We start from the raw sequence: 24671 nt of genomic DNA, 5'->3' as shown, positions 1-24671 counted from the left end.
GAAAGCAGCGTGATTTTTATATTAGTTTAATTTCCTGTCAACCTTATTCTCAGCACACGCACCTGTAGAGTCTAGAGGTCAGTGTTTTAAGCACTGCAAAGATGGACTTTGACACGTTGGTGATCTTAGTGAATTGCTAAAATGGCCAATGTTAATTTGAAGAACATGCTAAAATACTGAACAACAAACTTATAAAATCATCTTTAAAGTAAAAAGAAATTGCACCTTCTAAATTCAGTTGTGCTGTTTTGAATTATGGGAAAGTAAAAGATTACATTTCAATGATGTTTCTATGCTTTCCACTCTTTAGTATTCTGTAATTTAATACGTAACATGTTATTTATTATAGGTATTTATATGGTACTATACCAGTAGGTGTATGCTTTACAGGCAAAACTTCTGTATTTATTATCTCCAAGTTTTAATTTGCAACCAACTTCTATTATAAAGCCCTATTTTAGCACCCTTTTAATTTTGACTTTGGAAACTGATTTGGCAAAAAAAATTGAAATTTTTTTTTCAAAAAGCACAGGAGAAAGTGTCTAGTTAAATCTGCTTGAGACAGCTACATTTTAAAGAAAATAGACTGAACTTAAGCCAAGTTATTAATAATTTTTTGTTGTGGATAAATCTTAAAGTGCCCACACATTGCCTGATTCTGAGTTCATGTACGCTGTTGTCAAGCTATAGTAACTCCACTGAAGTCATTGGAGTTACAGCAGAGTTAATTCTGCATAACCGAGATCAGAATCAGGCCCATAACATATTGGGCCTAATTCTCAATTGCCCTGTATTTTTGTAGTCATTTACTTCAGTGCAAAGTGGGTATAAAGAAATCAGAATGGGATAGCATCTGACACACAGTTTGCACTGAAGTAAATGGCTACAAAAGGTGAAGAGAATTGGGCTCGTTTTTATCAGTCACTAAGAAATGCATATTTCATCACAGTGCAGCAACCTTAAATCTGACCCAAAATAAAGAGTATTCTTTCATCAGTGATCTCAAAATATAAACAATACAAAACTATTCTGGAAGGAAACACAGCATTTAAATATGTGCGCATTAATCAGCCTCAAGTGCAAATCCACATACTCTGATAATTTTACCTTAAGTTGATAGTTATGCATTTTTCGGAGTAAACTACGTTTCTCAAGAAAAAGCAATTCTAAATACTTTACCAAAAAAGTCTACCGCCAGCTGATACAGATTCATCTTATAATCATAGTTCATGTTTGTCAGCATGGCAATCTGTGGAACTGCACTCTTCATTCCTACTCACCCTGATTACGTTTAGTTCCTCTCCTCCCCCCCACCCCCTCAAGTTCTTACCAGAAACATTCCTGGCAGCAGCTCACTCCGCGCTGGAAGGACAGCTGGGCAACTCACCAGTACTTCTGCCTAGATCTTCCAGTAGGGGAGTGGCTGACTGAGAAAGGTAGCCTTTCCCTCCACAGACAATGGCGTGCTAAGAACTGAGATCCCATATCCCAGACACACAGCCAGGGACTGTTCACCCTTCATTAGACTGTCTCTAGAAAAGCTCAGAAGACTGACTGTAGAGGATGATTCTTTTCCTGCAGTTAACTTAATAGGAATAAAGGGCTGGGGGAGTTTGTCTGGCTGTGTGTGTGGAAAGATGGATCAAGGACTTCTCATGTTAGTGATCTCCAATCTCCATTCCATTCCTTGGTGAGCAGTGTCCATGTGGTTGGATGACCACTTCTAGTTTGGCTTCAGGCTGGTGCTCATCCATTATTTTGTTTAGGCGAAGCCTAGCTCTTAGCATGGATAGTGTATTGTGCCTTGCAAAGTCATGGTTGACCTTGCTAAAGAGGTGTAATGTGCCTGCTTGTGTCATAAGTAGCTCTCAGTCTGTAACCCTACACCTTCCTAAGACAAGGAGTGTCTGTGAAATGAAAAGGAAGGCTTAGCTATAGTAAATATGTATTTACTTCATTGCCTGTCTCATTGCACTTTCTGAATAAGCCTCTTCTAAAAGAGACTTCTGTTCTATTAAGAGAGATGTGTGTGTTTTGTATAATGCCATCTTGTGTTATACTAGAACATAGAAAATATTATACTCGATATTGCAAGCCTCTATTTAAAACTATGTGCATACAGTACAGAGAGATTATTAGATAGATCTATTTGTCTTAAGAACTGAAGACCACTCAATTGAATGCAGACCTGTTTTGCACTGATGGTATTGGTGAGGTGTTTCACCCTCTGCATTGGTTTTACATGAGGCTCATGTCCTGCTTTTGTCTTTGATCCCCCCCATGCCGTGCTCTGCATGTAACACAGTAGAACAGCTTCTTTTTGTAAATGAATATCACTCTGCCTGTCTTTCCTCTTGCTTTATCTCCAGGCGAGTGGATACAGATGGCTTCTCCCGTCCAGAGAGTCCAACGCACTTGCTTGATATGTGATTTGTTCCATGTTGCCGGCTGTTTGTTTTGTTCCCGGTTTGTGTTTTATCCCTCTCTACTTTTCCAGAATGATGTACACAGTGGCGTCGTTTTGTGAGGAGCAAGTGCTCAGATTCTCTCTGAATGTTGCTCTGTATGTTAATTGCCTCGTTAATATGAGCCACAACACCTGCCATTGGTTTTGCAGTATGTAAATGATTACTGGCATGGATTTTTGCACACTGTGACTGGATCTCTGAATCCTCAGTCATTACCGAAGGTCTCATACACCTGCTGTAAAAATGTCACACTGCATTTCTGAACCTGAAATAAAGGTGAATATTGGCTGGGTGTTTGTTACTTTCTGGATGTGGTCGAGAGCCTCACCTGTCTTTCAACATGATCATGCTACATTCCTTCAGTCTGTTTTGTCTTCTTTTGAAGAGCTCACCTTCTGGCATTACTGATGGGGATTTACCAAGGTGGTGAGTGTCGGAGTTTTGATCAGTAGGTAGAAGCTCTAGATATGCTGCTCCTTGAAAGGGGAGATGAGAGAAGAGCAATCCAAAGGGAGATTCCAATATTAACTGAGTCTGCCACAGTTCTGGGGGAATAAGAGCACAGCAGGGTGCTAGAAACTTGGGTGAATGACTAGAAACTGGCACTAAAATTAGACATTCTGAGTGAAATTCATCACTGAGCTGCAGGACAGCACGAATACTCACGGGCCTGCATGGGACTGGAATAGTGCGTCTGCTGGCTCTGTGCCTCGGGGAATTTCACCCTGAAGGAGTGAGTCTGTATGTTCAGATGCATCAGAACATATCTAGGTTCCCCCCTCCAAGTTAGTACCGTCCAACTACTCAGTGCTGAGAGAAGAAATGGTTTCTACAACAAAACAAACAGTAAAAGCATGACAGCTCCTTAGATCAGGAGCTCAGTTACTGAATCACTGGCTCAGTTGGAGGTATCACTCAGAAGCTGTACTTTGATAGGTGCTGGAGAAACCAAAAGTGGGATGATTGCAGCAGCAGAGAAGTTAAAAAATGCCTGTCAGAATTTACAGCAGTTTTGCTGTAACCCTTGTGGATATTTCTTAAGTGGCCTTAATGGCTGTGAATGTCTTTTGTACTCACACAAACATCTCAATAGAAACTTGTCTTCCCCCACATGCCCTGTCTTTAATACACTACAGATCCAAGAGACTTCACTTCAGCATGTGCTGAAAGCACTGCAAGCTTCTCCTCATGATGCGCAACTCATCTCCCCAGCGTGCTGCGAGCCATGCAGAGATCCAGCACGTTGCTGATCATTTCTGATCAGCTTTGGCAGTAGTTTAATAATAATTCCTTCACCCAACTTTAGCCTTCCCCCATTACAGAGGCTTCCCTGTGATCGAAGGATAACTATCTTCTTCATTATAGTCCCATTCCAATTTATCAGAGATTCCTCTGAATGCACTGCTGCGACCCAAAGAGCTGTGAGTGGCTTTTTTAGGGACACTCCATCTCCAATATAGTACATGTCATAATGCAAAGTAATGCACATTGGAAAACATAATCCCAACTATACATATAAAATAATGGGGTCTAAATGAGCTCTTACCACTCAAGAAAGAGATCTTGGAGTCACTGTGGATAGTTCTCTGAAAACATCCACTCAATGTGCAGCGGCAGTCAAAAAAGTGAACAGAACGTTGGGAATCATTAAGAAAGGGATAGATAATGAGACGAAAAATATCATATTGCCTCTATATAAATCCGTGGTACACCTACATCTTGAATACTGCGTGCAGATATGGTTGCCTCATCTCAAAAAGGATATATTGGAATTGGGAAAGGTTTGAAAAAGGGCAACAAAATGATTAGGTGGTATGGAACGGCTTCCATATGAAGAGAGATTAATAAGACTGGGACTTTTCAACTTGGAAAAGAGACAACTAAGGGGGATATGATGGAGGTCTATAAAATCATGACTGGTGTAGAGAAAGTAAATAAGGAAGTGTTATTTACTCCTTCTCATAACACAAGGACTAGGGGTCATCAAATGAAATTAATAGAGAGCAGGTTTAAAACGAACAAAAGGAAGTATTTCTTCACACAACTCACAGGCGACCTGTGGAACTCTTTGACAGAGGATGTTGTGAAGGCCAAGACTATAACAGGGTTCAAAAAAGAACTAGATAAATTCATGGAGGATAGGTCCATCAAGGGCTATTAGCCAGATGGGCAGGGATGGTGTCCCTAGCCTCTGTTTGCCAGAAGCTGGGAATGGGCGACAGGGGATGGATCACTTGATGATTACCTGTTCTGTTCATTCCCTCTGGGGCATCTGGCATTGGCCAGTGTCGGAAGACAGGATACTGGGCTAGATGGCCTTTGATCTGATCCTGTGAGGCCATTCTTATGTTCTAAGTTAGTGTCCAGGGTGGTAACCCATGTGGTTTTACCATATCTAGTTCCATCAGAATCCCACAAGATGTTCTTGAAGCTTCCCCCATTGAGAAGTGCCTTTTATGCTGAGATGAAATGGACTGTGTCCTTGACCTCTCTGACAGCAGGGTGAGCACTGCATCTCTGCAAAGGGCACAAACTTCAAGGCTGGCTGGAGTGAAGCCCCTCCTACGAATGTTATTTACCACAAGAAAATCAGAAAACCTCTAACCAGGAATCTCCATACTTAGAACTGGACTTGCCTAGTTCCACGGAGCTGGTAGGGTAGATAAGAAATACTGCTGATAGATGGGGAGGCTGGTTTGAGAATTCAGGCTAATGCTAACATTGCAGTTCTTAGTCTGGTTTTCCCCCTCACAGTGCATGTTGTGGACCTTTTTATCTTAACCAGCTTTCTTCTGGCAAGTTTGTTTATGTGCCATGATAATGTATTTTAATCCTTTTTAAAATCCTTTTCCCCTTACACCCACAACCAAATGAATTTGGGGTTCTTTTTTTGTCTTTTATTTAGACGGCTTCCTCCAGCAATTCCTGGAAGATCATCCTAACATAAACATTTCACCTCCTTTATATTAAACACAATCGGTGTTTGCTTTGGCCAAATTACCTTTAATTTGCAGTAGGCTGTAAATGAAAGATTTTGTTTTCAGATGTCAAGAATAAATCAAACTTCTGGACATAGATTGTTTTATGTGTGCTGGTTTGCTAATGAAGAGACATAACCATGTTTCTTAGATACACCCCATGCGGGCAACTCTTTGGAGTCTGCTGAAGCACTTGCTATCCTTTCTGATCAGCAATGGGATACAGCAGAGAAGGGATGTGCTGCTAGGTTCCATGAAGGCTGTCTGGAGATCTCACATGCATGGACAGCGGGTATAATACTTTAATTCAAGCTGACTGACCCCTGGTTGCGGGGTTTGGTGGGGGATGTTTTTGCTTTATTATGCCCCATGCAGGTTCCAAGGCAGCTTAGGAGGCAGTATGTGCTACTCAGCTTCCCAGGTTCATCAGTAATTTCCCTGGACTCCAGAGAGATTACTTATGAACCCAGGAAGCTGATTAGCGCACACTGCCTCCTCAGAACCTGCATGGGGCGTATCAAAAGCTTCTTCAGGAGGAGAGTGAGACACTTTTCCCCAGGACTGCTTGGGGTCTGGGGAGAGGAATTGGCCCGGGGCTCCTCTGGCAGAGGGGAGGGGGGCTTCAGCCATGAGGCGGGTCAGGGGGGCTCTGGCCATGGCCGGAGCCATGGCTGGAAGGGGGGAAGCTGGGGGCTAGCCTCCCCGAAGGGGGGCTCCACCCGCCGCCCATGCTCACACACCATGAGATTGTGGCTCAGAAGGGTTCATGGCGGCACAAGAATGCAGAGAGCAGATGAACGTCTTTTGTAGACATTATAAAAGAGGTAGTTGCCTGCTAATCAGAGATTGTGACAGTAATACAGTCTACTGCTATCTCTCCATCGATAATCCCATACAGTGATCAATGAACTGGAATTTTTTGACTCATTTTTCTAAGCAAAAGCCCTAATCCACCCCCAGTGTCTCACACTGACATTCAGGCCTGCTCTGGGTCTCCAGATGATAGGCTGTTAGACACTGGTCACTGAGGGACCCTCATCTATACCACGGCTTCCTCCAGCGGAGTTGTAGCAGTGTCAGTAACACTGGGCATCATCTGCTGAAAACCTCACACGTAGGTAATGCTTATCACCCCAGAATTAGGGCGGGAACCAGCTGTAACTGCTTGTGTGAACAAGCCAAACCCACTCTTGGCATTGTGGCAGAAAGGGTACTCAAGAAGAATGCTGGTAATGGCACTGAATACAGCTTTGTCCTGCCTGCACTAGTTGTCTGAAGCACCAGTTTGCGGGGACCAAAGCTCACAACTATTGTTGGGCTTAACTTCCTAGTGTAGATTGGCCCTTACACCATGGAGGCTTTCCCAGACCTGTGCCATGCCTGACTCAGCTCTGTAGGGCTCTTACTTCCTCAGAACTGCTAATTATCCACCCCTGCATCAGTTAACTCCAGATGGCTCTTGATGAGCTGTAGAGTGGGGTTGGAGACAATTGCCTCTGAATGGGTGTAGGTTGTTGCTTCTCCTTAAACAAACCTGCCCTTTTGGTAGTGGGAAAGGGAGCAAATAAGGACCAAAGGGGAAGTGCTCATCTCCTGGTAAGAGTGAAGGAAACAAACGCAGCAACTCATATGAGAGAAAAGAGCCCCCAGGTAAGTGTCATTCCTGCTTGACCTGTATCACATTCATATTGACCAAGATATTGCTAGAGCTGAAAAGTGTAGTGAAAGGGGAATGTTCCCCCAGCATCCAGGAACAGCGCTCCTCTCTTCAGGCTCCCAAAAGGAGAGAGTGACACAACTCGTTACCCTCCTGGCCAGGCAGTTCCCAGTGAGCTCTAATATCCAAAGGGTAGTAATCACAGTAGGGTGAGGAGAGGGAACTGCCAGAAGATACTGCATCAGATTGCTCAGTGGGATTCAAGAAAGGCATAGGCATTTACAGGGCTGGCTCTAACAGGCTACTGAGCCTAGAGTCATGGGGGATCTCACCAAGAGGCAGAAGGTTGTGCTGCTGCTTGCTCCTCAGTCCTTCACAGCCCATTGAAAGTGCAAATACGAGAAGGCCAAGCCTTATGAAGGCTGCTTGTCTTCCAGGCCCTACCCTGACCAGATCAGCTCTGCCCTGGGAAAACCCCGTTCCACCAGCCGGAGTGATCTGGGATGAGCAAACAAAGCAGCAATGAGGAAAAGATGGTTGCTGTGGTTTCCCCCCCGCTCACCTGGGGGCTTCCTCTGGGCTCCTCTCCCTGCTTCCCCCCACAGATGCTGCAATTCATTGACTGGGGGGCTGTCTCTGGAGATCCTACCCACATCAGGTCCACGCCCGCACAAATGTAGCTGCTGCCCCCCTCCCCCTTCCTTGTCCTTGCAACTAGCCCCACCTGTCATCTGTCTCCCCTCTGCATCAGTCAGTACACCCTCGGGTCCAGAAGCCAATAAAATAGACATTGGGTGCAGCGGGGCACTAGCTTTGCTAGACGTGACGAGCCTTTGGACAAATAAGAACAGCAGCAGAAGCTGTTATGCTATCTAGCAACAAAACGTATGAAGGCTGTTAATGTTCATGCTTCCAGCCATAAGCCAACCACTGCCTGCCTGGTGTATGGGAAGAACCTATTCCATGGGAGCCTTATGATAACAGATTGTTAGGTGGGTGTTATCCCTGCTTCTGACGTGTCTGGTACTAGCTACTGTTGGAGACACACGATGGACTTGATGGACTTCCGGTTTGATCTACCGTGGCTTCTGTTCTTAAGAGCTCACCCATTTCAATGAACTGGAAAGAAGGAAGAAGATATTGACCATCAGCCAGGACATGGGAGTTGGTGTCAGGATTCCTGGGTTCTAGCCCAGTTTTGCTACTGACTCGTGGGATGGCCTCGAGCAAGTCATGTAAGCTGGCCGTGCATCAGTTCTCCCATAGATTTTTCAGGCCAGAAGATGCATTTTGATTACCTACTCTGACCTCTTGCATCACACAGGGCAGAGAACTCCACCCAATTAGCATGTAGTTCAGTAATGTCAACATATCCTCAAAGGACAATCATTTTTACTGTTGAGCAAAACCTGAAGTTAATAGTATGGATTGTTACATACTGTATGTTGGGCATCGCCACTCAAACATATTTGAACATATATATTTTTGGACATGTATTTAAATGTAACACATTCTTTAATCTATCATTCAAAGGGGAGGGGAAATTAAAAGCAGTGAAAACACCAATATGGCATTCCAATGAGCCAATTATGAGTCACATTTGTGTCTATAGTACGAACTGAAGGAAAACTGTTTATCGACAGCTGAGCCAATCCGGAGGCACATATTTGCATATGAAATCCAATTGGTTAACAGTGTTCTGGATCTCAGGATTGTTGATGTCCAAGGAGGTCAACAATTGAAACTTACTAACACATCACATGACTGTTTTCAGCCACTCGTGAGCCATGATTTTCTTCTGGTATGTAACAATGTGTGCCAAAATATCACACACATCTGAGTGGGAAAAACCCAATTATTTATGGATACGCCATTAATCTGGTGAGAGGGTGCTACTGGGAAACCTCATTGTAGAAAGCAGCTAGAATCTCCAGAGGTAGGCCTGTGCATCCAACAGTCCAAAAAGCGTTAACTATAAACTCAAGAGATGCAGAAAACACCAATGAAGGTAGGAAACCTTTCTCCTGCTCATTGCCCCATATACTCTTCAGTCATTTCCCATTGTCCTTTGGGTATGCATATGCTTGTCGGGGAAGTGCCTTTGCGTCTTGCCTCGCATGTCCTAGCAACAGCATTGTGGGTTCATTTACCAATGCTGTTTTTGACAGCACTGTTTTGACATATCCATCCTCAAATACTTTCTACCTGTGATCACACCAGTCCGTTTGTGAATCAAGCTTTTCCTAACTCAGAGGGTCCAACAGTGTTGCTAGGATCCCAGGCTTTTGGGAAAATTCCAAACATGAGCCAGCATTGCAACTGAATTAGAGGGACTGCCCGACTTGGCTTACTGCTCCTGGCTTTTCAGCTATACTCAGGACAAATCTTAATAGACTGCACTAGTTCAGTTGATTTACATGAGCTAAAGACTTCATCCCAGTCACTGCAACGAACTGATGGCCCCAGTAAAGTGCCTAGGAGAACTGTTCTGCCTGCCTAACCATTTATTATGCGCTCATCATTGCAGCATCTAGGCGCCATTGTGCAAACTCTTGTATATCTGGTACAACTTCAAGGCAGTCCAATCAACTTTTACCTCAGAATAGACGAGACCCTGGAGTCTGTCACACTTGCACTGAGCACTAATCTTATCACTCATTTCCAATTAGCAGAAAATGTAGGGAGAGGCGCACACACTAATAACTGACCAGTCACTCCAGAGCCAGGCTTTTCAAGGCTGTGGACTTGTCTCCCTACTTAGGCCATGCTGCTCTACGCTTGCTGAAAGTTTAGAGCATCCATTCCCTGCACAGAGAAAGGGGGGAACCTGCTGTTTTGAACTGGACCTGCTGGTCTGTGTACTAATAGCATGACTGACTTAGCTGGATCACCCCCTCCCGTTCCTGGTACTTCCTGTCACACAAGTAACTGGCCATAAGTGGGTAACTCTGGCCCCAAGTGCTCTAGTCATAGGGGACCAGATCCTCAAAGATATGGTGGTGTCTAACGTCCGCTGTAATGGATTTGGGCCAGAGTACATAGCAGGAGCGATGGAAGTGCACTAAAAGTGACAGGGCCAGAGGTGTGGCCCAGCCCCCACACTGCTCCCTGAGGTCTCACCCCTGCACCACCTCTTCTCCCCAGAACCTGCCCTTGTATTGCCTCTTCCCCCAAAACCCCTCCCCAACACCACCTCTTCCTCCAAGGCCCCACTCCTGTGCTGCCTCGTCCCCCCAAAAGTGGGAGGGCGCTCTTCCCCCCTGTTCTGGCACCCTGGTACACAGTCCTCCCCTTTCCCCAGCCTGAAAACCCCAGCATGCAAGATTCCTGGGTTTGGATGCTCTGCACAGGAAAAGAATGGGGGGAACTTCCACCACTGTCCCTGATGTTGGGTGTGTGGATTACAGCCTGGGTCATGCTACAGTTGAAACCGTACCAGAAATGTACCTCCACAGAGCGTTTTTGGCATCTGTTTCTAATACAGTTCTAGCTTGTTTGTACTTGTCAGGGAAGTGTGCAAGAGTGCTGCTAACAACAAGCAAACCTGGGGACAGTTAGCATGGCTTCGAGCACAGTAGGGAATGGGCCTACAAGCGAGGGGCATCCACCATTTGGTTCACTTCAGCAACTGCTAGAAATCAGGGGAATCTGTGTCTGACTTGCCTTACCTTTTCTCCCTGGGCAGACTCCAGGCTTCGGTGCTGAATGGCAGGGTTATATGATGTCATTAACCCAAAGCATGATAGGCCATCTCTGTGGAGCGAGGAGTTGACAATTCCACAACAGATCTTTTGGAAATCTGCTTATAGGGAACTAGTGAGAACTACAACTGTAAAATATCATCCTGGTCACTAATTATGTAGGTCTGGCAAGTGTGCCGCTCATCGTGAGCTTGGAATGTGTGTTTTTAAACTTTGGCTGTCCCTCTTTCATTAAATACTCACAAGTGAGATATTGCCTTCACCATGACATTTCAACCTTGGCAGGATACATGATATCACCCAGAGCACCTGAGGTGCTGGGAATGCAGCAATCAGTTACTTGTTTCCTAGAAGAGACAGAACATGCTAACCCCCATGCACTGAGATGACCAGTAGGGCCAGATCCACAAAGGTCTATAGGTGCCTAAGTCCCATTGAAATCAATGGGAGTTTGGTGCCTAACAGCTTTTGGGGATTTGGGCCTTATTCTTCAATTTGTATTGTTTGTCGTTTTAAGAATCTCCACACTTGATAGACTAATAAAAGCACAGATTTACAATCCTGTACCATAGGGATTCTCCATCCCTGTGATCTTCTGTCATCCTACCCTTCAAATAAATCTTTTCTGGGAATAAAATATCATTGCCCCCAAGCCACCATGTTCCCATCTCATTTGAAAGCAGGCATGCGCTCTGAGAGATTTTGCTAAACGCCATCTGAATCAGGTCACAACCCACAGATGTTTTTGTCTCCTCTCATAGAGATTCCCAGCACATTCCTCCTGCCTGATGTTATCTGCTTAGCCAATACGTGTATGGAAAGGACGCCCTTCTAGCTCTGCTGGGTTGACCTAATCACAGATGAAAAATTAAGAGAAACATTATATTGTATTTTGTATGAACTGCTATAGACTGCTGTATCTTGTGCACAATCCAGAATCCAGCGTTCCCTAACTGCAGGGCTTTATTAGTAGCCGGGTGTGCAAGCCAGAAAGCCCCCAGAAAGACTTGCTGATCTGACTGCAGCTGCAGCGCTGGCAGCTAGGCAGGATGGGGGAAGGGGAACAAACATCTTCTCATTTATCAACTGATCACATTTGATCTGATGTCCCTGAGGCAGTGGCATTCCACCATGCCACTTTTAGTCACACTTCAGAGCCTATCAGCACTTCACTCAGACTAGGGAGATTTTCAACTGTGGTATCTTAGGGCCTGATCCAACGCCCACTGAAATCAATGGAAAGACTCCTGTTGCGGCCATGCGTTTTGGATCAGGACCTTAGTTCAGTCGTATGCGCCTGCTGCTTATTCCTCACCTAAACTTATGAAGAATGGGCATGCTGTCCTTGGAATAAGTAGCAAAACTCCTGTTGGCAGCCGGGCTCCTCGGCGCCCATTTGGTCAGATAATTCCTTCCCTTCTGTGGTGTCACAAACGTGGTGTAGGACCAGGTGAGGTTCACACAGCTTGCACACAAAGACCCTGTTTCCATTGCAGCAGTCCCTATTGCTACAGCGCACAAGGAGAGAGATGGCCGGACGCTCAGTAAAACGGTCTGCTCTTTGGGTGCTTTAAGGGGTGCGCTGGAGGTGTTGGCTTCTCTGTCGAGGAAGGTAATGATATGAGCCACACCCAGAGCACCGTCTGTCCATGGGGCTCAGCACACTAATGAACTGTGGCACACTGATACAGCCAGGAGTTGTCTGAGCTGAGCCCTGATCCACCAGAACTTCAGCCTCCCTGATAGCAGTTAGCGTGGGCAGTCCCAAGCTGGGGTAACGCAACTCGCTCGCAGCCTGACACCTGCCTTTGTGTTAGTGCCGCTGAGGTGTGTGTTGCGGAGCTAAGGGGTTGGGCTGGGGAAACCTAGATGCCGGGTGTGATTCCACCTCTCTGGGCCCTAAAACTGGCTGTGGCAGTGTTGCCTGCCATTCAGTACCATTCCAATAGTCCTAGGACCCTGGCTTGACCTGATCTGGGTATAGTTATTGGTGTCTTATGATGCAGTAATAAACTTCTCCCTGCTGTGTCTCATGCCTTTCTGAAGAGGTCACAAGCTATCTGCGTGAGGTGAGAATGCAGGAGAGAGCTGGGAACGCCATCACGCTCTTCCCCGCAGCCTCTCTTGTGTGTCTAGCTGACCAATTGACTTGTCGAAAACATCATAAAACATCCCGGCTTGCAACAATTTGCCAACTACCGTGTGAGAGAAGGGAAGCAATTGTGTGCGCGTGGGCGGGGGGGAGGGTATCTAAGATAGTTTGGGGGTGATGTCAAGGTTTGACAGCACAAGTCCTACTGATCGCCCATGCGAGTGCTGAGTGACTCTTCATACCTCCCTGCACCATCATGGAATCGCTACAGGTCATAGAAAAACTATTTGAAATTGTATTTTTAAACATTATTTGGGCTATTTTTGGTGTGTCCAGTAAAACTACGTGCCTTAAAATGTGTCTAACAGCACAGGATGAGAAACCAGAAGGGTTTAAAATATGACTAAGTGTTAGTTTAAAACTATAATTTAAAAAGATTATAAAGTAGAATGGGTCAAAAAATTTCTGTAGAAACCATGGACTGAAAATTAGGTTTTTGTCTAAACACATTTTTTTAAGGAAGTATCTGCTTTCTGTGGGAAATGGGTATTTCTTTTTCATCAAAAACACCAAGTACTTTGGTCAAAAATCAAAATAGTTCCATTTGATATGCTGTCACAGTGCCTCATGGGAGATTTAGTTTATTTGTCCCATAACCCCATTCTCCTCTATGGCTGGGCCACCCACCACTGTAGATACCTGAACACCTTCCATGTAAAATCCCTAGCAATAGCCAAGTCCATTGGGGACTTCCTGGAGTCTCTGGCACTGCTTTTCGAAGTACAAATGCTGCTTGGAATATTTGGGGGGGGGGAGTGGGGCTGGTTGATTTGTTTCTGTTTCAGGTGTTGTTTTTAATTTTTAATATGGGGTGGAGAGTTGATGGGAGTGTCAATGTTGCCATTGTCCCTTTTGGTTAACTTCTTAGAGCCCAAAGCACTTTATAGCCCATATTCACACAATCACCTCTGAGGCAGCTAAACAGTGCAAAACAACGTGTAGAGGATCTGCGGGGGGAAACGAGAGCTTTGGGCAAAGACCTCAGAGCCAAATCCAGCCAACGCTCTTAGAGATTGGCCCAACAGATCCTCAATATGCAAGCAAAGCAAACTCAGAATCTCAGGTCTTCTCTGGAAGTTCCCTACACTCACAAACTGCAGGGAGCTCCCATTTATCTATCTTGGCAGAATGAAGGGCAAAGGCTCAGACGGTATGTCTACACTGCAATGTAAGCCCAGGGTTCAAACTCAGGCTCAAGCCTAACCCCCATCCACATGCAAATCATGCTAACCCAGGGTTCAGACCCAAAGTCCCAAGACCCACCAGGAGTGGAGGATCTGAGCCAGAGTCAAGCCAGGACCCAGAGTTCAAGCCCTATTGCTCTGCCATGTAGACACAGCCACAATGGATTTGAGCTCTGGCAGCCTGCCAAAAGTATCCCACAAGCCCATGAGCTGACTTTCTTTGTCCTCTGTACAGTCAAGTTTGGTGGACAGTCAAGTTTTCCCACACTGCACCACCAACAAAGGGGTAGGGTGGCCATATTTTGGAAGGGTGCTTGGAAGTCTGGGATATGGGAGCTTGGACTCAGGCCTGCATAATGCAGTGTAGACGCTCGAGCCCTAGGTTAACAAACCCAGGGTCTGCTAACTCAAGTTCTACTAGCCCTGGGCTTACATTGCAGCATAGACAGACCCACAGACTTTAGGGCCGGATGGGACCATTGTGATCTAGTCCAGCTATTTTCAAACTTGGGTTGGGACCCCAAAGTGGGTCACAACCCCATTTTAATGGGGTCACCAGGGCTGGTGTTAGACTTGCTGGGGACCAGGGCCGAAATGAAGATTAAGCCCCACTGCCCGGGGTCAAAGCCCAAGGGCTACAGCCCCAGGTAGCAGGGCTCAGGTTACAGCCCTGGGGTTCAGCTTTGTCCCCCACCCTCACCCAAGGCAGCGAGGCTTGGATAGGCTCAGGGTTCAATCCCCCCTCTTGGGGTCATGTAGTAATGTTTGCAAAAAGAAAAGGAGGACTTGTGGCACCTTAGAGACTAACCAATTTATTTGAGCATGAGCTTTCGTGAGTACAGTGTAGCTCACGAAAGCTCATGCTCAAATAAATTGGTTAGTCTCTAAGGTGCCACAAGTCCTCCTTTTCTTTTTGCGAATACAGACTAACACAGCTGTTACTCTGAAACCTGTAGTAATGTTTGTTATCGGAAGGGGGTCGTGGCGCAATGAAGTCTGAGAACCCCTGATCTAGCCTGACCTCCTGTGCACCACAGAGCAAAGAACCTCGCCCACCCACACCTGTAATAGGCCCATAACCTCTGGCTGACCCACTGAAGTCCTCAAATCTTGACTGAAAGACTTCAAGTTACAGAGACTCCACCAAACCAGCAGGGCTCCACACCCTGCAGAGTCAACCCTGTTGGGATTTCACACTGTGGTTCCAGTGAGTCTGGGTGTTGCACATCTGTGGCTTACACAACTAAGCCATTCCCTCTGGCTGGAGCTAATACAATGTAGCCACAGAAGTGTGGCTTCTTTTCTCCTCAGTTGTACTTTGCCAGGTATGTTAGCCTGAAAACGAGTTTTTTGCTCCTTAAGAATATGTCTGGCTTAGTTCTTCCCCAGAAGCGGCTATTTCTGCTCTTACAGCCAGGGCACTGAGGAATGGGGACATGGATGCAATTAGCATTTAGGGACAGAAGTGCATTTAATCAAAGCAGCCTGTATCAGCGGCTGCTGCTTTATGTGGCCAGAACGGTTTGTGAGGAGCACCATCTGCTGGCTGCACATTGGGTTACCTTTGCTCTTTGCACTCCTAGCTCTTCTGACAGTAACATGATGGAGGTGAGCTGTTTTCCTTCGCACAGCCCTCTCCTCTCATCTCATAGCTCCTCTGTGCATTGGTCCTGCTGCTATTGTAGTAGCATGGGCTCCTTTCTACACCATTCTGCTTCCACGAGCCAGAGAGCTTAGGAAGAATTGCATGCTATTCCCTCCTCGCCCTGTGATCATTGTACGCATCTCCCTTCCTAATGCTCCTCTTGTCTTCATGCCTTCCCCCATCCTGCCCCTTCCAGGTGGAATTCCCTCCCTTCCTCAGTGTGACAGCTACTCCTCCATAGTGTAGCTATGTCTACACTGCGAACTAGGGTGTGAGTCCCCTGCTTGTGTAAACAGTGCCCCCTGTGCTAGTACTGTGACTACACGGCTCTTTATACTCAGGTTAGCGAAGAGTGTGATACGCAGACTTGAGCGGGGCAATCAGACCCTTAGCTCGTAGTGCAGACACAGCCTCGGCTTCATCCTTGGCTCACTCCTTCCCCCAGTCCTAGGCCAACTCAGGGGCCGTGCAGCCACTTCCCCATACAACAGCCCATGGAGCTGGGCTCTAAGTTAGCTACCTCCTCTGGGTCTGAGTGCATCTGGCAGCTGCCCTCCATGCCAGGGCAGGCCGCTGGTTGGTAGTGGTCCAAAACTAGTTGGCTGTTTGGTGAGAGGATGGATGGTTTCATGGGTAAGGCACCGGACTGAGATCAGGAGCGTTGGATTCAATTCTTCCCTCTGCGACCCGTGGGCAGGACACTTGTGCCTCTGTTCTGGAGATGTAGAACAGGATGTATTATCATCCCCTTCTGTCCGGCTAATCTATTTACGCTGAGCTCTTTAAGGCAGCGACTGTCTCACTATGTATGTACAATGGCACAATGGGCCCCTAGACGCTATTGTAATAATTGTTTCCATGGTGCTGTATGGGTACAGGAGGCGACCTTGCACGCTGAGTGAGGCTGGGGTTTATCTGTACAGCTGAGCCGTTTCACCAATCCCCTCTTGCTGTTTGACTCGTCAGTCTCTTCTTCGTGCCCTTCCCTCCCCGCCACGCTGTCCTAGCACTGAAGTAACCAGCAGCATTCAGAGCGCTAGCGGGAACAGCTGGTCCAGAGGGCGAGTGCTGAGCCCCAACCTGTCCAGTGCAGGGAGCACTGCCAGGGATTGCTGACGGAGCAGCTCACAACTCAGAGCAAGAGTGCATGGATGAGCAGCACGAAACAAACCCATCTGTGGTGCCGGGCGAGTCACACCCATGACCATGATTTAAACTAAGCCTCTCCCTGAATGAACGCGCAAAACCCTTCCGTGCTGACCGAGAATCCAGCTCTCGGATCTGACAGAGAGAGCGAGCGATCCCTGCTGAAGCGTACTGGGAACAAACAGTCCTGCAAAGCACAGAGGTGCGAAAGGAGCGGCCTCTCAGAGCTGCTACAGCGGAACTGTCTTGCTCTCGTGGGAAGGAGACAGCACTAGCCACAGCTGCAGCTGAGTCAGTCGGTAATGGACTGGACTCAAATGGGAGCAGCACGATAAGGCCAGAAAATTCAGGCACATCCATCATCTCGTGTTCCAGCCAAGCAGACCGAGCTGGCTCGCCAGAGTGTTGCTGGAAGCCTTTGGCAAAGAATCCCCTTCCTCTGCTTGTGCCTGTCTGTTAGCGGAAATACCCAGCGGTACATCAGCCAGAGAAGGGAAGATGCCATCACAATAAGAACCTGGGGATGTTTCCGGACACACAGCGGACCCGACAGCTTTGCAAGCTGCATGGAGATAAAGCCAGGATGCTCTGCTTGAGTTTCTCACTGGTTGTGTTACAGTGACACATAGAAATCCCACGCAACACTGGAATGGGAGCAAACACAGGGCCTTCCAATGCACAGTCAGGTATCCTGCATTCCCACTCCTGCTCCGCCCCACACTCCTGCTCCTGCGGTGGCACCTCTGAACTAAGAAATGAAAACTCTGCCCTTTGACAAAATACAACCCCTGGATCTGATCTGCCTGCCCCATCAGCCGCCCCCCCGCCCACGTGCTGCTCCCGCTGGACTGTTTCACAGAAGAATGACAAAGGCAGGGAGGTTTGAGGGATTGGATGCTTTTAATAGCCAGAAAGTCCAGCTTGCCAAAGAGATTTTGAAAGCTGCTCTCCAAATACCCAGCAAGTCCAGTGGGCCTCATCTCCACCAGTAAACTTTGGCTAAAACATTCCCCACTATTGCTACCCTTAATTCAGCTTCCCAAGCAGCAGAGCCAACAGCAGCGCTAGTGGGGAGAAGACGCTCTTGCCCTATAGTTGACATAAAGTGCCATGTACGTCATGGAGACCTGCTCTGAGCAGGTGATGTGGTGCATAAAATGGTGGCATCTGCCTACAGTCCTCTGTCTACTTGTGCTCTTGCCACGCTTCCACGGTGGGAGCTCAGCTAGTATTAATGAGCGAGAATGATACACGTAGACACTGGGGAGACAAAAGTTCCCGGTAGGTACCAAGCAGTTTGTCTCACTCTGAGAGAAGAGGCTCTGTTATAACACTGCAACCTCCCCCCCAACTTCTCTGAGATTCCGTCACGCAGGAGGTCGTCTCCAATGCAGAAGTCTTTGTTCCGATAGCACCAGTGGGGTCCTGCCCCCTGCCGTGTGTCCTGGATGAGTCTACATGAGGAACCTGGAGAGGTCGTCCTTGATTTCAGCTTCATCCCAAGGCCCATGAATGTTGTCTTTGAGCAGCTGCAGCCGGATGAGGCAATAAGGACACAGGCATGAAATGGAGATCAACAGAAGGGCAAAGAGAAGGGCAGCGACGCCCGAGATGGTCAACAGCCCAGCCAGTGCAGACAGGGCGAAGAGCAGGGTCACCCCCACATAGCAGCGGGGTGTCTGCGCTTTGAGCTTCTTCTGCAGCATGGGCCACAGGGCAAAGATCTGGATGGCAAAGGTGACCATGGCGAAGGTGTGCAGGGAGCGGGGCAGCCGGGAGGCCAAGCACACAGAAGCGAAGATGGCCATGTTGAGGGACAGCGTGCTGGAGACGATGGCGGCATTGGCCCCATAGTCAAAGAAGATCAGGTGCCCCAGGAGCATGAGGACCGACATGGCGTAGATGGTGTCTGTGCTGATCGACTCTGTCAGGGTCTTCAGCACTGGGGAGAAGCCGTAGGTGAAAGCTATGAACACCAGGGTGCTCTTCAGGTCCGCCCACCAGGTCCGACCGCTCTCCTTCCTCCCCACCCCCAAGTCTATGACATCAAACAGGATGTAGCCAATCAGGGAAGAGGCCAGGCCAGCCCCGAACAGCCACTGTGGGGTCAGCAGCCCATCATCCATGTACCACCAGATGACGACGAAGATGCAGACGCTGCACAGCTGTTGGATCACCACCCCAGACTCAAACACCACTGCCCAATACTGGTACTTGCGGGCATAGATGTTCTTCCGCAGCTCTTCCAGGAACCGGTGGTCCACATAGTTATCTGGGAAGGGCTGCCTTTCATACAGCACCTTCTGCCAATGCTTCCTAGGGCTCGCTTCCACCTGGGCACAGACCATTCTCCCAGCACAGCCCTGCTGCGTCAGCAGCCTCTTGCAGTGAAATCCCCTCACACAGACTTGGGAGAGCCACACGCAGGGGAGGGCTCATTCTCCAGGAGTGGACAAGTGGAAGGTTTCTGTAGGTCCCCTCCTCCGAGAAGGGCTCGTCACAAAGCACTCAGATCTCCACGCATCAGGCTGGGGCTGAGAGTGACCTCTTTGTTCTGTGCAGAGCCCTGCCAGCTCCTAGAAAACAAACACACAACGAATCACTCAACTGCTGGGCAATGCAGACCAGAGATTCAATGACTGAACTCTGATCCCCAGGCAAGGCCCAGGAACTCTGAGAAAAGCAGGAGACCTTGCACAGAATAAGCTATTGCTGCTCTTAGGGCAGCAACATTCAAGACCCTCAGACTCTCTCACATACTACTTGCCAGATGGCTTCTGTCGTATGAGCATCTTCGGGTGCTTGTTCTATCTGTAGTTACCAGAAAAGAGACCTAAGAGTCAGCATTCCTGGGTTCTGTTCCCAGCTCCATCCCAAGCCCATGCAACCTTGAGCAAGTCCCTTAATCTCTCTGAGCAGAACCAAATACCAAGCTAGCTACCGGGCAGTGACTGCAGAGAGAATTGCATGGAGAGCTCTGGTTCCTAGTACTGTCATGCAGCCGAGCCCCATGTCTGTGCCGTGCACTGCTGCAGTACAGATGGTGGGGAAGGAAGTTAGCAGAGGCAAAAGAGCCAAGCAGCCCCTGCCTGGAGTAAGACTGGGTCTGTTGTGCCCCTCTAAAGAGTAGATGGGAATCCTTTACTAAAAAGGGTAAAATTCAAACCCTGATCTAAGTTCCCTCTAAGCTGCATGGCCGTGCAGCAGGGGAGAGGTGCCCCGAGCTGCTGTGGTGAGAGAGGGCTGGGGAGAGTCCTCTCTCCCCGCTGCAGCCCCAAGGCAGCCTGCACCCCAGAGCCCTCACTCCCCACCCCACCCAGACCCTCTGCCCAAGCCCTAAGCCGCCATCTGCACCCCAAACCTCTCATTCCTGGCCCCACCCCAGAGCCCTCACCCCTTCCGCACCAGCCCTGAGCCCCCTCCCACACTCTGAATCCCTCGCTCCCACCCTCGCCACATATCACCTCCATATTGGTGCACATCACAAAATTCATTCCACACATGGACGTAAAAAATTAGAGGGAACATTGGCCCTGATGACTTATTCCTGTATCTTTTTTGTCCCAATGTCCTAAGTCCAAGTGAACTCTGGACAGCAACTCTCTTACACACACTGAGGAAAAGCTGACTGTACTGACGGCAGTGGGAGTTTTAACATTAACTTCAAGGGAGCCAGGATTTCACCCATCAGATTTCTCGTCTTTCAGCAGAAATGAATGGTTTAGGTTCTCATGCCCTAGCACAGCGCCGCAATGTTGGGCGTTCCCCAGGCTGCAGGAATGGCTTTATAGAAATGGGGAAATCCCTGGGTTTTTTTTAAATGAAAAACTTTTCTTGGCCAAATTTCACCTGATTCTTTCCATTTTGAAAAGAGAGTGAAAATATCTATACACTACTGGCAAAGAGGAATTTTTCTTGACTGTAAATACTACGGAACTCATGATTGAGAGCGAAATAGAAATCTGATCGTGTTAGTGGTTTGGAAAGGGCTGGTGGATGAAACACTCCAAGGACTCACTGTTACCTTGTAGGAGTGTAGCGAGGCCTTGGGTGCAGGGACCATTATATCTCTGCCGTTTGCCCGCTCAGGCCCCAGGTTTGCACTGAGCGCCATTTGGATGGATCCCTGTGCTAGCACAGTGCCCCATGGAGACCAGCTGAAGGGAGCTCATTGCAGGATTGAGAACAGCTCTCAGACGTTGAGCCCATTCCCCGCTAAAGGAAAGCCCCAAGGAAAGCAACATGCCCCAAAGATTACCAACTCGGTGCTTGGGCAGAGCAAGTGGCCTGGGTTAAATTCTGAGCCCTGTGCTGAGAACACCCTGCCTCAGCCCAGGAACAAACAGCTCAAGGGACTCCCAGCCGGATCTCAGGTAGGGGTCAGTGCGGTGGGTGGGGGCTGTACAGATCGGGGTGCGGGCGGGGCTGTCGGGGTCAGTGCGGTGGGTGGGGGCTGTACAGATCGGGGAGGGGTGTGGGCGGGGCTGTCGGGGTCAGTGCGGTGGGGGCTGTACAGATCGGGGTGCGGGCGGGGCTGTCGGGGTCAGTGCGGTGGGGTGGGGGCTGTACAGATCGGGGTGCGGGCGGGGCTGTAGGGGTCAGTGCGGTGGGGTGGGGGCTGTACAGATCGGGGTGCGGGCGGGGCTGTAGGGGTCTGTGCGGTGGGGTGGGGGCTGTACAGATCGGGGTGCGGGCGGGGCTGTAGGGGTCTGTGCGGTGGGGTGGGGGCTGTACAGATCGGGGTGCGGGCGGGGCTGTAGGGGTCAGTGCGGTGGGGTGGGGGCTGTACAGATCGGGGTGCAGGCGGGGCTGTCGGGGTCAGTGCGGTGGGGTGGGGGCTGTACAGATCGGGGAGGGGTGCGGGCGGGGCTGTAGGGGTCAGTGCGGTGGGGTGGGGGCTGTACAGATCGGGGAGCAGGCAGGGCTGTAGGGGTCGGTGGGGTGGGGGCTGTACAGATCGGGGTGCAGGCAGGGCTGTAGGGGTCGGTGCGGTGGGGTGGGGGCTGTACAGATCAGGGTGCAGGCAGGGCTGTAGGGGTCAGTGCGATGGGGTGGGGGCTGTACAGATGGGGTGTGGGCGGGGCTGTAGGGGTCAGTGCGATGGGGTGGGGGCTGTACAGATCGGGGTGCAGGCAGGGCTGTAGGGGTCAGTGCGGTGGGGTGGGGGCTGTACAGATCAGGGTGCAGGCAGGGCTGTAGGGGGTCAGTGTGGTGGGGTGGGGGCTGTACAGATCGGGGTGCGGGCGGGGCTGTAGGGGTCAGTGCGGTGGGGTGGGGGCTGTACAGATCGGGGTGCTGTCGGGGTCAGTGCGGTGGGGTGGGGGCTGTACAGATCGGGGAGGGGTGCGGGCGGGGCTGTAGGGGTCAGTGCGGTGGGGTGGGGGCTGTACAGATCGGGGAGGGGTGCAGGCTGTAGGGATCGGTGGGGTGGGGGCTGTACAGATGGGGGAGGGGTGCGGGCGGGGCTGTAGGGATCGGTGGGGTGGGGGCCGTACAGATCGGGGAGGGGTGCGGGCGGGGCTGTAGGGATCGGTGGGGTGGGGGCCGTACAGATCGGGGAAGGGTACGGGCGGGGCTGTACACTGGTTAGAGCGTGCGGGGCGGGGGGTGCCCGGGGCGGGGGCTGTAGGCGGGGCGGGGGGTGCCCGGGGCGGGGGCTGTAGGCGGGGCGGAGACACAGCGCGCCCCCAGCGGAGCTCGGGCAGCAGGCGGGGCCGGGACCCGACCCTGCCGCTTCCCTTCCTCCAGTTGCCGGACGCGGCTTACGCCGAGCCCGCGGCGAGCCCCGCCGTCTGCTGCCGCCCCCACCCCCCGGCTCCGCCGAGCGGGAGCTGGCCCCGCAGGGGGCCGTGCTGGGCTCCCTGAGCCGCGGGCTTTGCCGCCAGCAGCGCCCCGCGGCCCGCGCTCTGCGCCCCCCGGGCACGGGGCAGCCCCGCTGCAATCCCCGAGCGGGCAGCGCGGCTGGGCCCCGGGCAGGGGGGGAACCGGGGTGCGGTACCTGGGCCTGGGTCGCTGGGGAGCCGCTTCCCGTCTGCGCGGCGCGTGACTCTCCCTCCGCCATGTAGGCGGGGCCGGAGCCTGTCAGCGCGCGGGGGCTGCCCCCTGCTGGCCCGCGCGCGGCCGGCCCCCTGCTGGCCCGCGCGGGGCCGGCTCTGCGGCGAGACACGCCAGCCTGCGCGGGCAGGGAGCGGGGCGACGGGGAGCGCCTTGCTGTCGGGGATGCTAGAGCGTGGGGCTGGACCAGGGCCGGAGATGGGGGAGGGTGGGGCAGGTAGAGAGTGTGAAAAATCAGGACACTTATTTTGCGAGGGGTGTGTGTGTAATAATTGGTTTCAGAGTAGCAGCCGTGTTAGTCTGTATTCGCGAAAAGGAGGACTTGGGGCACCTTAGAGACTAACCAATTTATTTGAGCATGAGCTTTCGTGAGCTACAGCTCACTTCATCGGATGCATACCGTAAAAACTGCAGCAGACTTTATATACACACAGAGAATATGAAACAATACCTCCTCCCACCCCACTGTCCTGCTGGTAATAGCTTATCTAAAGTGATCATCAAGTTGGGCCATTTCCTGCACAAATCCAGGTTCTCTCACCCCCCTCCCAAAAACCACACACACAAACTCACTCTCCTGCTGGTAATAGCTCATCCAAAGTGACCACTCTCCCTGCAATGTGCATGATAATCAAGGTGGGCCATTTCCAGCACAAATCCAGGTTTTCTCACCCCCCCACCCCCATACACACACAAACTCACTGTCCTGCTGGTAATAGCTCATCCAAACTGACCACTCTCCAAGTTTAAATCCAAGTTAAACCAGAACATCTGGGGGGGGGGGGTAGGAAAAAACAAGGGGAAATAGGCTACCTTGCATAATGACTTAGCCACTCCCAGTCTCTATTTAAGCCTAAATTAATAGTATCCAATTTGCAAATGAATTCCAATTCAGCAGTTTCTCGCTGGAGTCTGGATTTGAAGTTTTTTTGTTTTAAGATAGCAACCTTCATGTCTGTGATTGCATGACCAGAGAGATTGAAGTGTTCTCCAACTGGTTTATGAATGTTATAATTCTTGACATCTGATTTATTATTTTACGTAGAGACTGTCCAGTTTGACCAATGTAAATGGCAGAGGGGCATTGCTGGCACATGATGACATATATCACATTGGTGGATGTGCAGGTGAACGAGCCTCTGATAGTGTGGCTGGTGTATATAAAACGAAGCCCCTAATAGCTGGTCTGGTCACCCCCCAGGAGATCGGATAAATCCGAAATATCCAGGGTCGCCCCAAGCAGCCTGCTCCCAAGCCAGCTGCCGCCCAGGGAACAGAGCTGGTGGAAATGTTTCCGATGGAGTGTTTTCTTCCATCTGGAAATGCCGCTTTGTCAGACTCAAAACGTCCCAACGGGCCGTGTTGATTTCCGTGAAATTTGGTTTTGGACAAAAATCACAACACAGCGTTTGGTCAGAACAGACCGTTTTGATTTTTGAGTAGAAACTATAAAAAAATTTTTAAAAAATCATATAAACCCGAAGTAAATAGTCCAAAGTTGAGGTTGTTGAAACAAAACATTTCACATGACCCAAAAGGAATTCTGTCAAAAATCTGGTTTAATGGGAACAGTAATAATAACAAATGTTGAGATTCCAGACTTTCCCAGGAAACAGAAATTCTGATTTCTGACCCTGTTTACCCAGGGAGCTAGAGATGTGGCCACCCCCTGCCCCTTTGAATTCA

At 49.6% G+C, this 24671-nt stretch overlaps 2 protein-coding genes across 8 annotated transcripts in view; one reads left to right on the top strand and one right to left on the bottom strand.

Annotated features, from left to right (window-relative positions):
- The window catches only part of DNM3 (dynamin 3), a 298280-nt gene extending 292795 nt beyond the window's left edge, over positions 1-5485 (top strand). For 4 of the 6 annotated variants that reach the window (XM_073356326.1, XM_073356325.1, XM_073356322.1 and 1 more), the window contains one exon: positions 2370-2756. Coding sequence is in view for 2 of the 6 variants with exons in the window: in XM_073356325.1 (XP_073212426.1) it covers positions 2370-2430 (61 nt within the window). In the remaining 4 variants the exon portion in view is untranslated. Of the gene's footprint in view, positions 1-2369; positions 2757-5373 lie in introns of those variants that run through there. The other 2 variants (XM_073356327.1, XM_073356323.1) reach the window with 2 other exon arrangements.
- Positions 5486-17812: 12327 nt separating this feature from the next.
- Positions 17813-23023, bottom strand: PIGC (phosphatidylinositol glycan anchor biosynthesis class C). 2 transcript variants are annotated; one of them, XM_073356320.1, is made up of 3 exons: positions 22930-23014; positions 20956-21146; positions 17813-19507 (listed from the first exon to the last, which is right to left on the bottom strand). In XM_073356320.1, exon 3 carries the CDS (start codon positions 19277-19279, stop codon positions 18386-18388), a length of 894 nt encoding a protein of 297 aa, XP_073212421.1. In that variant the 5' UTR covers positions 19280-19507; positions 20956-21146; positions 22930-23014; the 3' UTR covers positions 17813-18385. The 2 variants fall into 2 exon arrangements, with proteins under 2 accessions (XP_073212421.1, XP_073212420.1); XM_073356319.1 differs by lacking the exon at positions 20956-21146 and having other exon boundaries at positions 22930-23023.
- Between the last annotated feature and the right edge of the window lie 1648 nt (positions 23024-24671).

The sequence above is a fragment of the Lepidochelys kempii genome, chromosome 8 (assembly GCF_965140265.1).
Source record: "Lepidochelys kempii isolate rLepKem1 chromosome 8, rLepKem1.hap2, whole genome shotgun sequence".
Classification (NCBI taxonomy): Eukaryota; Metazoa; Chordata; order Testudines; family Cheloniidae; genus Lepidochelys; species Lepidochelys kempii.
This window is presented reverse-complemented; position numbering and strand designations above follow the sequence as displayed.